At 47.6% G+C, this 12,322-nt stretch overlaps 2 protein-coding genes across 2 annotated transcripts in view; one reads left to right on the top strand and one right to left on the bottom strand.

Moving 5' to 3' along the window:
* The window catches only part of LOC118832343 (centromere protein P), a 202,489-nt gene that overhangs the window by 141,264 nt on the left and 48,903 nt on the right, over positions 1-12,322 (bottom strand). The window lies entirely within an intron of this gene.
* Positions 8,039-9,850, top strand: OMD (osteomodulin). Its single transcript, XM_036737629.1, has 2 exons — positions 8,039-8,984; positions 9,531-9,850. Exons 1-2 carry the CDS (start codon positions 8,048-8,050, stop codon positions 9,848-9,850), a joined length of 1,257 nt encoding a protein of 418 aa, XP_036593524.1. The 5' UTR covers positions 8,039-8,047.

Genomic DNA, 12,322 nt, shown 5'->3' with positions numbered 1-12,322 from the left:
GGTCCCCAAAAAGCACTGTGGTAAATAGCAGACCAGAGCCCTGGCCACGTAGGGTCACAGGAGGGAGGGAATGGTTACCTCTGGTTGGATGAAATGTCCTTAACAAAAGCCGGAGTATATGACAAGAAATCATTTAATGTCAGTACTTAAAGTTGGGTACTTTCCCTCTGTGCACCCAGGTGAAAACCAAAAAGTTCAGGGGGTGAGGTCAGGGGTGGGGGAATGGTTTGAACCAGGGGTTCTCCATGAAGGAAGGGTGTCACACTATGGACAGAGCAGGGAGATGGACTTATGGGGTGAAGTCAGGAGTGAGTCAAAGTTGGCAGAATCTGGAGGTAAATCTGCAGAGTGGAGAGACCGAAGATAAAGAGAAAGCCTAATGGGAGGCTTGAGCTTCTCCAAGGGACTGAGGAGCTCTGGAGATAGCCATCCCAAACACACCCAAGGCACAGTTTTAGCAGAACGGATTCAGGGTAACTGGATAATAGCCACAAACTCTCTACAGAAGGAAGAGGCCAGCCACCACCTCCAGATTGACACAGACTGGGGGGGGGGGGGGTAGGGAGAGGGACTCAGCCCCTCCCTGGCCTGGAGCCAGCTAAGCAGGAGAAACAGCAGCCTGGGAGACAAGAATAGAGATGTGAAAAGAGAGAGGTGGGGCCCTGCCGGAGGAAATGGGACGTGGAAGAAGAGGGAATGACCAAATTCCATAAAGAGGGGATAAGCAGGGGGGCAGGGAAAGGAAGACTGAGCCCCCAGATTGTGTGATGGCTGTTTCTGGGGACAGTTATCGTGGGCAGGGATGCATGAACAGAGCAACGGGCATCCTGGGCATGCATCCCAACAAATGCCCCTCAGTCCATGGATCAATCAGGTAATAGGCACAATGGGAGGAGGACTGGCCTCAGGAGGCAAGGAGATCCAAGTTCAAATGCACCTCAGATGCTTAAGTCACTCCAGCTGTCTGACAGGGTTTCCTCTTACCCCAGAGGATGAGAACAGCACCTGCCCCCTGGGCTGCTGGGAGGATCAAAAGAGCTTGCCAGCCGTAAAGGCTGTAGGAATGATGCTATTATCATCATCGTTAACCACAGGCATGACTGTGTTCTCACACTAGCAATTAAGCAAAGTTTCTAATTTACCAGGCTCCAACACAGCATACTCTGCTCAGATAGCCCCTAAGGAGGAGAAAAATCTAAGAAACCAAAGCCATCCAGTCGGCTCCTCTTAAGGTAGCCCTACACCATGTTTTTGGGGGCCCCTCCTCCCTGGGCTTGCTGATGCTAAAGGCATTCTCCTCAAAGCAAGGAGAAACACGAAAAATTCAAGGGACATTTGGTCATTGGGCATTGACACACTTACCAAAAGGTGCTGTCATGTGCCATCGATTGTGGAGAACAAGAAGGTGGGGAGACCTTGATAAAACCTTCCAAGTTAAATCCCCTTGGATCTGGACGATCAGCCTCTTCAAAGCAAAGGGGACCACAGAAAAGAAGGCGACGGTTACTTTGGGAAACAGGGCCAGAAGGAAGAAATAAAAGCGGTGAGAGAAATGCCGAACAGAAGCCTCACACCTCAACATTGTTAATATTTCCTTTTTAAGGATAACAAGGTATTATCCTTGTGTCAGTACTTGTTCCTAGTGTGAGCTAAATAAGAGCTAAATAACGGCCCCCAAAATGAAACTTGTTCTGTTTGAACAGACAAGAAGCGCCTTGTTACTGAGCGGGCACCAGCCCTGTGTGCATCAGCTGCCTGTGTCAGCTGTCCGCAGTCAGACAACTGGTGACTGGACAGAACAAAGGTCAAGACCAGCAGAAGAGGAGCTGGAGTTCTACCCCACCCTCTCAAGCCCGGGAAGTTCTTTCAGTACCACGGAACCAGGGTTCTTCCAAGAACCACAGAACACTGACTTGTGGCCAGATAACATCACCAGAAGAAGGCAGGGCTAAAAACAAGGACCTTGGGCTCAAGGAAAAGCTTGGGGTTGCTAAAGAAATAACTCGGCAATCTTGAGAAGACAGTCCAGACCATTCACCTCCTCCTGTTCCACTGTGAGCCCAGCTCTGTGTCCACTGACAGCATCTGTCACATAGATGGATGGATGACACTGTACATCACATTTTCAACAACTGGCGTTCTTCACCCACGTAGTTTTCCCTGTGGGGATGGTCAGGCCAGATTCTTTTGAGTAATTATGAATCTCACTTAGGGGAGGAGTCCCTACATTGAACTTCGTTTATGAAGCACATGGACAAGAGTCACAGAGGACGGCCAGACGTGGACAGACTGTGTTCTGTACCGTCAGAGGGAATGCCCACACTTAGAAGACTCTGCTGAAGTGCTGGCTGTTTCAAAGCTGAAAAATGAGACACGAATGAAGGAACAATGATAACCACAATTTTAGACAAAAGCTTAACCAATGTGGAGTCATTTTAATGACGAGGAAATAAACAGAGTCTAGAAAAGCCTTCAGCTGGACAATACTTCATCAGCAAGCCCAGCTTGGAATATCATGAGCTCATTTATGCAACCTCATGGAGATGGATGGAGGAGGAGCTGCAGCAGAATCATTTCATTAAACACCCAGTAACCTTATAAGGAAAGACGGATTTTCTCAAAAATTTGATAAGATACCCCAGAGAAGGCAAACAGTCCCAAGCCCATTGAAAGCACTGCCAAGGGAACACACTTTTTGCCATCAAGGGCCCTGGGTCCATACCTGTGGACTCTAACATTGGTCTTGGATGAGCTGCAAGAAGAAGACGAAATGGCCCTGAAGAAAACCCAGTTGGGAAATGTAACTGATGCACAGGAATCAAATGCCTCATAACTAGTGAGAGTCATACACTAATGAATAATAAGGCTTATTGGTTGGTTGGTTATTGCCTTTCATTCTCAAAAAGGATCAAAATGGCATCTCTATGTTGGGGTCAAGGTACAGTGTGTCCAACCATGGCCAATCAGACCAATATAAGCATAGAAGGCTCGACCACAGATCAGGCACAAAGAGTCCATGTGAACACTTGGAACGGAGGTGTTTCTCGATTTGCACATCTCAAGTTTCCTATGAGCTACAGAAGTTCTGCTTCACTCACAGAGCACAGCGCCTTCTCTGATGAGGGTATGCCACACTGGGCGGTCCTGTGCTGCTGTCTCCCAAGTCTCACAATCGACCCTACAGTTCTTCAGAGAGAAGAGAAGAGGCACAAATGTATATAGACTCAGGTTTCCTGACTCCTGGGTCAATGCTCAGCTCACTCCCAATAGAGTCCTAGCTGATGGGCGCCAGTAACCCAACATATGGAAGGTACAACATGTACTCCACACACAAAGGGAAGGAAGCTGTGCAGTAATTGATGGCCACTGTAACCTTCCCATGGGCTCTGAGAAAGGCCAGGCCTGAACAAGAGTTCATCACACACACACACACACACAAACACACACACACACACACACACACACACACACACACACAGAGTAAATCCTGGTCTTTAGAATGACCCCATTCTTTGTAGCTGATTCTGTTAGTCAACAAAGGAACAGTCCTGCCATTTTACCTCACTGGATACGTGTGTGGGGTATGTGTTTGTGAGTATGTGTGTGATAAGGTTAGATAGAGGCAGGGAGGTGGCAAAGTGGGTAGAGCCTTAGACTAGGAGTCAGCAAGACCCAAATTCAAATCCTACCTCAGATACTTACTTACTTGTGTGACCCTCGATAAGTCTCTTAACTTATTATTAACTCTTAGCCTCCCAGGGTAGTTGTGAGGATCCAATAACATGTGCCCAGTGCTTGAATTTCTCTAAACGTTAACTGTTGGTGATGGCTGGAGAACACTGAAAATCAATGATCAGTTTGCGAACCATCGCATCCCCAGGGTCTATTCCAATGTTTCTTCTCCCCTTAGGCCCCCAAGCCCAGCCCTGTCAAGCAGCCAGCCAACTCCTGTACCAAGAAAACAGCGTCCACCATGGAGGGCTGTTGTAACGATCCAACGAGATCAGATTCCTGATGTGCTTAGCACAGTGCCTAGCACACAGTAGGTGCTAAATAACGCTTGTTCTTCCCTCCCCCATCACCTCCACCCCCAGGACCTGATGATAGAGCTCATCATTTAACAAGGGCAGCCAGAGGCTCGCTTCACAAGGTCCTGGTGGTAACCAGTCCTTTCCAATGCACATGTCTTTCTCCTTAGCAGAGAAAACTAAAGCCGGTCACAGAGCTGAGGGGTATGCCTTCTCCTGGATTCAATCATCGTGGCCCCAGTCACATCAAACAAAAGTCTTTTCGCTTATTTGATCCCCCCCTTTTCTTCCAGTATAACTTTTCAAAGCCCTGGCTCAGTCCGGATCTTAGCCCATCTGACGCTGTTTTACAGGACAGGGGGAGCACCGCCCCTCCCCCCACACTCATTCCATTACCTGGCCTTGCTTCCATCTTCTGTGTGGATAATCTAAGTTGGCTGGTGAATTCCTTGGGCACCACAGAGGTCTCTTAAAACAAATCCCACCCCTCCTCCTCAGAACCACTTTCTTTTGTGTCTACACAATTTCATTCATGGGCTGACTTCCCCTGGGGCATTTTAGGCTATGGGATCTGATCTCTGAAACCAGCTTTCCCCAATCCAGGCTTAGGAGACTCTGTTTCTCCTCGATCTTCTTCCCCCCAGTTCCCATCATTTCTCCCTCGGCCGCTCTTGCTGAGACTCTGATCTGGAAGGGACTTTCCTCATCCATATGTCTAGAGAACCAAAGTCTTCCATCACAAGGAGACCACGCCTCAGCATGGAGCCTGTGACAACCCTCCTCAGCCTCTAAGCCGAGCGTCATGGCCACCACCCTCTTCTGCCATTCTCTTGGCTTCTCTGGCTTTGGCTTTGCCGCCCTCCCTGAATCCTAACCCTACATCCTTCTCCTCTGCCTTCCTCACTGGCTCCTCTTTCCCCTCCCCCTCCTTCTACATGAGACATGCGTTCCTCAAGAACTCCTCTTCTCTCCTCTCCCTTTGCCCTCTCCCTGGGTGATCTCCTATACTTGATTATCTTACATGCCAGCTCCATGTGGACAAATCTCAACTCTTTCCAGCCTTGACTCTTCCCCAGACTCTCCCTTGGAGTTGACTAAGTCTATGTGGATTTCCCAAAGGAAGCTCAAGTTCAGCATTCCTAGAACCAGCCTCATCATATTTGCTGATCTTCTGACCCCTAGTTATTCATTATTATTTTTTACTGATCCCTCTAGAAGCTCTTCTGATTTGTCCGATTAATCACCTCTTCCTAGCATCACTATCTCAGGCTCCAACATACACTTTCATAATGCTTATTAAATCAAACAATGTTTGCTTCATGCAAAACACAATCTTTAAAATTCAGGCTCATTATGATAATTGGTGTTTCTGAAAGGTCTGTTTTTTTCCCCTTCAAATGAGGTTTTCATGCCAATCCAATTCTTGAAAAGGACGTCCAAGGTGAAAATGGAGATAAGACAGATAAGTTGTCTACCTGGTGAATGCTTGGAGTCACCATCTTAGGGGACTGGCTCGCCACCAGGTTCTTCCACAAACAACCTTCCGCATCCATAACGAGCGGCTTACAAAGGGCAGCACGAGCCTCTTTCCCACTACAAGGCTCTGAGCAGGGAGCATGAAGCCGGAGTGTGGGGGTTTGGGCTCATTCTAGATGGCTGACTCGATGGCACCTGCAGAGCTAATGTCCTGAAAGCATTTATTGAGCACCTACTATACTCCAAGCACTGCATTTAATGCTGAGGATTCAGAGTGAAATGATACCTACCCTTGAAAGATCAGAAGGAAAGAAATCCATGTGAGAAGTCTCTTTGTGGTACCAAACCCTCCGCCCCCAGTTCTGGCGGTCCAGAGCTGGACGCTAGGATTCTTCCTATTTCCCTGTATTATGTGTGAGCAATCACTCCTTGGGGATGTCTTGTATTTCTTCTATGTCTAGGAAGGTCTTGGCTGTTAAGCCAAGCTAGGTCTAAAAGAAAGAGAACACCAAAGAGTACTCTGTGTCTAAAGCTAGTATTCTCTTTCCCCCAACAAACCATCCCTCTTCCTGTTTATTGCACCATCATCTTCTACATCTCCCTGGTGTATCCCCTGGTGTTATCTGTGACATTTCCCTCCCTAAAAGGCAAAAGCAAAGGCATTCCAGGAATGGAGGAAAGCGAGTGGAAAGGCAAAGAAATAGAGAATGTAGGAGTAATGAGTCGGCCAGCGGAGCTAGAGCATGGAGGGCAGGGAGGGGAGCATTACAGGGTGAGGCAGGAAGGAGGCAGGCTGTGAGGTGGTGAGACCAATTATACCACAGTAGTCTAGAGGGAGGTGATGAGGGTCTACACCCAACATGCTGGCTGTGTGAGTGGGGAGATGTATACACGAAACACTGTGAAGGTAGAAAGAACAAGGCTGGGCAACGGATTGGATATGGGGGGAGGGGGAGGGGAGACAAGGGTGACAATGAGGTGGCAAGCCTGGGTGGCTGGAAGGATGGCAGTGCCCTCAACAAGAACAGGAAAGTCTGTAAGAGGGGATTGTCTGGGAAGAAAAATAAGGAATTCTATTTTGGATATGTTGAGTCTGAGATGTCTCCTGGGACACGTGGTTTGAGATGGCATCAGGACAGGAAATCGGAGATGTGAAACTGGAGGTCAGGAAAAGTTAAAGTGGTATCTAGAGATGTGGGACTCATCTACATAAAGCTGATAACTGAACCCCGGGGTATTAATGAGCTAAGCAGGTAAAATCATGATGAGCAAAAGGCAAGAGGGCCCAGGACAGAACCTTGTGGGCCACCCTTAGTTATTGGGTACTGTGTGTCATAGTTGAAGAATCAGAGAAACAAACAAACCGAGAAGAAATTGTCAGGTTACTCCGGCCTAATGGCAGGAGATGGTACAGTGTGGTGGGAGGGGCATTAGGTTTGGAGCCAAAGACGTGAGCTCACCCCAGGGCTCTGCCACTCACTGCAAAGGTCACAAAAAACGTCTGTTGGTTTGAAATAAATTCACTTCAGGACATCATTTAACCTTGGTGTGATGCAAGTTCCTCATGGATAAGATGAAAAAGTCAATTAAAGTGACCTCTAAGATCCTCTCCACCTTGAAATGTGGATGATTCCATGATGTCGCACGCGCATGTGTGTGTGCTCGCGTGTGCGTGCATGCTCAAGCACACACAGACAAGCCCTCATGGGGTCACTGCCTTAACATATGTGGCAGGAGGTAAGGGTCAGGCTGGAGAGAGTCTGCCTCAGAGGGAATAAGCGGGAGCTGGGGAAGAGCAAGCCAGATTAGAAACCAACCCATGTTCATAATTAATTACACACACTTCTGGATTTGTAGACGCCTTTTTTTCTTAGGAACAGATCCTAGAAAAACCAGCTCTGTCCTGCGGTCTGGAGTCGATAGTAGACAGAAGGAACAAAGGGGCGAGGAAAGCCAGAAGCAAGCACTTGGTTACTATGGCAGAGCCCAAAAAGCAGGGAAAGAAAATGAGACACCCTAGTGTGGGCTGTCTGCCTGAATGCAGGAAGAGAGGCGGCCTCAGACAGGGTCTGGAAATCAGTGACAGCTGACGAAGCAGATGGAGACTCCAGGCCTGGGGCCAAGGGCCCCATTTCCAGGAAATCTCCAAGAAGCTGACGCACCTCAGCAGGCGTCAGGCCCAGCCTACAACACTTCCCCCCCAACCAGAACCAGGTTCCAAGGTAACCGGGCAATACTAAACAAATGAACTAAAAATCCAACAGGTGCCATACACAGGTTCCTATGTTAGCCTGATGCCCAGCTGAGCGGCCACCACTGAACAGTCCTGCCGGACACGGTCAAACAGCTGGAGCTGAGATTCTCAGTCACCTGCAGCTACTTTAGCATCAACTCTGGCATTGTCACTCACTCTTTCCAGATGTTCCTTCCATTTGTCTTGAACAAATATGCTTTACTATATACAAATGTGAATTAAATGAAAGTCACCCTGAGCTTTTTCACTTTTCTTTTCTCCCCTTTAGACTTAATTAGGGCATGAGAACATGAGTCTTCTCAGGCATCTATCGATCATTTTCTTCTGTTTTGAAGTCGCTGTATATTGTCAGTATGAGATGCACCAGATGGACCATGACTACGACGAAGAGAGTGATGATGAATATTCGCCTCCGTTTTATTTCCATTCCAATCGAGATTATGGGATTGCCGCTTACCCAGGTCCTCTGGGCTGTGCTCCAGAATGCTCCTGCCCACTGACCTTCCCATCTGCCATGTACTGTGACAGGCGCAAGCTTAAGGCCATCCCAAGGATCCCCACACACATTCAACAGCTCTACCTTCAGTTCAACGAGATAGAGGCCGTGACGGCCCATCCATTTGCCAATGCTTCTAACCTGAGAGAAATCAACCTCAGCCACAACAGAATCAAGTCTCACAAGATTGAACACGGCGTGTTTGCCAAACTTCCTCATCTCTTACAACTGCATTTGGATCACAACGATTTAGAAGATTTTCCATTTCCTCTTCCTAATTCTTTAGAAAGACTTCTTCTTGGGAACAATGAGATCTCTAGAGTGGAGGCGAATGCCATGGAAGGATTACTAAATCTAACCATGCTGGACCTCTGCCACAATCAGCTGCATGACTCTTCACTGAAAGAAAAACTTTCCCACATGAGCAAATTGATGCAACTCAATTTATGTAGCAACAGATTGGAGTCAATGCCTCCTGACTTACCTTCATCACTTATGCATCTGTCTCTAGAAAATAATTCCATTTCTCTCATACCAGACAACTACTTCAAAAAATTCCCCAAGCTCCTTGCCCTGAGAATATCGTACAACAACCTGCAAGAAATTCCATATGACATTTTTAACATTTCCAGCCTTGTAGAGCTCAATGTTGGACATAACAAACTGAGGCAAGCATTCTACATACCAAGAAACTTGGAACATCTGTACATGGAAGACAATGAATTTGAACGTACGTAAAACCTTGTCTTCTTCAAGAGGGAATTAGGCTGGTCTCTGACAAGCAAGTGAAGTGAACTCTGACACTCAGGCGTGGCTGCCAATAGCACCTTTGGCATCAGACAGGAAAAAGGCAGAATCGTGCATGATCAGAAAAGCTCCTATCGTAAAAAACTTAGGATACTTTCTGTTAAATTGTGCTCTGTTCCATAGAAGGATTAAGCAATGAATATATGCAGAAATCCTGTCAACATTTAATTAGTTTTCTTTCTCTGATTACTTGAAAAACAATCAAACATTCACTTCTCCAAGGGCTTGTTGTAGCTGCTAGTATAGATGCTGCTAACCACTTTGTGAGGGGATGCTGAGGTAGGTTCAAGTTGTGCCACACGGCCACTGAGAGCCCTTCCCACTCAGACATCCCCATTGTGGGGGCCTTAGCGTAACTCCATGTAGGAGGTATTTACGCATGAACGCAGCTGATGAGCTATGTCCTTAGATGGGCTCTCCATAACATTCAAGATGGTCTGGAGGATAATTTTCTGTTTTTGCTTTACAGACATAAACATCACCCTGATGTGTCCATCCATTGATCCAATCCATTATCGACACTTGACCTACATTCGCCTGGACCAAAATAGGCTAAAAGAACCAATAAGCTCCTATGTCTTCTTCTGCTTCCCTTATATCCACAGTGTTTATTATGGTGAACAAAGAAGACCTGATGGGCAAATGGTGCAGCTGAAGACGCAAGTGTTCCGCAGGTTTCAGGGTGACGATGAAGAAGAAGAAGACGAAGGAGGAGACGGAGAAGGGGATGAGCCTGAGGGGCAGGAGCAAGGAAGAACAGAAGAGAATTTTGGTCCTTACTTCTATTAAATTCCTAACTACAAGAAAAATGTAGCTTCACATTTTTACTTTACACAAGCTTAATAACCATTGCAGATGTCACTGAGTACTAAAAAATAAACAGAAAACAGCATTTCATATATTCAGAATGTGAATGGTCTGACATGTTTAAAGCTTTACAAAGTCCTCTGTACCCCAGGAAAAGAGCAACCTTAGTCTCACTGCCTTCTAATTTTTAACCATTAAGGAGAAAATTTCCCCTTAAATCTTAGAAGCGCTCACAGGTCACAAAGCAGAAGGCTCCAAATTCTGCCATCCCAAGGGTCCCCATTCCTCGTACTGAGTTAGTGACGACAGCCATGTCATCCCCTGCCCCCCACCCCAGCATGCCGGGAGCTGGGGACACAGCAGGGAGGCCTTCGAAAGTGCCCCTGACTCACTGTTTGTTGAAAAATAAGCACAGAATTGAACTTCACTCACAAGGAGGCACCTTGTACTTTTACGTGAACATGGACATAACAAAGGTGCGCAGAAATAGGACACAATGTCTGTGTTTCTCTGACAGCTTGACAATTGTGCCAGAAAAGAGGAAGTGAGTTGAGAGGAACCTAGGAGAACCTCTAGAACACCCCAGAGGAAGGCTCCTGAGTCCCACTCCTGCTCTCCTTGCACTAGTGCTAATTAATCCCAGGAACGATCGTAATCCTAACATGCCCCTGCCCTTCCAGGCCTTTCTGTACTGGGTGCCAACTGATCTCTCTGGTCCCCTTCAGTATAAAACCTCTGAGCCTCTGCTCTAGGCCAACCTCTTCTTGGCTATCAGTCTGATCTCCCTAAAGCACACACCCTCCATACACAGAGACCACACCCACCCACCACATACAACCACACAAACCCACCACACTACACACACACCACACATACCCCCCACCAATCACACAAACCCAGCACACTACACATACCACATAAACCCATGACACGACATACCCACCCACCACACAAACCTACCACATGCACACACAAACCCAGCACACTATACACACCAACCACACAAACCCAGCATACTACACATACCACATAAACCCATGACACGACATACCCACCCACCACACAAACCTACCACACGCACACACAAACCCAGCACACTATACACACCAATCACACAAACCCAGCATACCACACATACCACATAACCCATGACACTACACACCCACCCACCACACAAACCTACCACACACACACAAACCAGCACACTACACACACCAACCACACAAACCCACCACACTACACACACACCACACATACCCCCCACCAATCACACAAACCCAGCACACTACACATACCACATAAACCCATGACACGACATACCCACCCACCACACAAACCTACCACACGCACACACAAACCCACCACACTATACACACCAATCACACAAACCCAGCATACCACACATACCACATAAACCCATGACACTACACACCCACCCACCACACAAACCTACCACACACACACACAAACCCAGCACACTACACACACCAACCACACAAACCCACCACACTACACACACACCACACATACCCCCCACCAATCACACAAACCCAGCACACTACACATACCACATAACCCATGACACGACATACCCACCCACCACAAACCTACCACACACACACACACCACACATACCCCCCACCAATCACACAAACCCAGCATACTACACATACCACATAAACCCATGACACGACATACCCACCCACCACAAACCTACCACACACACACACACCACACATACCCCCCACCAATCACACAAACCCAGCATACTACACATACCACATAAACCCATGACACTACACACCCACCCACCACACAAACCTACCACACACACACAAACCAGCACACTACACACACCAACCACACAAACCCACCACACTACACACACACCACACATACCCCCCACCAATCACACAAACCCAGCACACTACACATACCACATAAACCCATGACACGACATACCCACCCACCACAAACCTACCACACACACACACACCACACATACCCCCACCAATCACACAAACCCAGCATACTACACATACCACATAAACCCATGACACTACACACCCACCCACCACACAAACCTACCACACACACACAAACCAGCACACTACACACACCAACCACACAAACCCACCACACTACACACACACCACACATACCCCCCACCAATCACACAAACCCAGCACACTACACATACCACATAAACCCATGACACGACATACCCACCCACCACACAAACCTACCACACGCACACACAAACCCAGCACACTATACACACCAATCACACAAACCCAGCATACCACACATACCACATAAACCCATGACACTACACACCCACCCACCACACAAACCTACCACACACACACAAACCAGCACACTACACACACCAACCACACAAACCCACCACACTACACACACACCACACATACCCCCCACCAATCACACAAACCC

This window comes from Trichosurus vulpecula, chromosome 9 (assembly GCF_011100635.1).
Source record: "Trichosurus vulpecula isolate mTriVul1 chromosome 9, mTriVul1.pri, whole genome shotgun sequence".
Taxonomy (NCBI): domain Eukaryota; kingdom Metazoa; phylum Chordata; class Mammalia; order Diprotodontia; family Phalangeridae; genus Trichosurus; species Trichosurus vulpecula.
Note: the sequence above shows the minus strand (reverse complement) of the source record. Positions and strands in the feature narration are given on the sequence as shown.

Coding starts and splice junctions, on each gene's coding strand:
- OMD (XM_036737629.1), top strand. CDS start 8,048: ATGAGTCTTCTCAGGCATCTATCGATCATTTTCTTCTGTTTTGAAGTC. Junction 8,985..9,530: donor GGAAGACAATGAATTTGAAC/GTACGTAAAACC, acceptor TTTGCTTTACAG/ACATAAACATCACCCTGATG.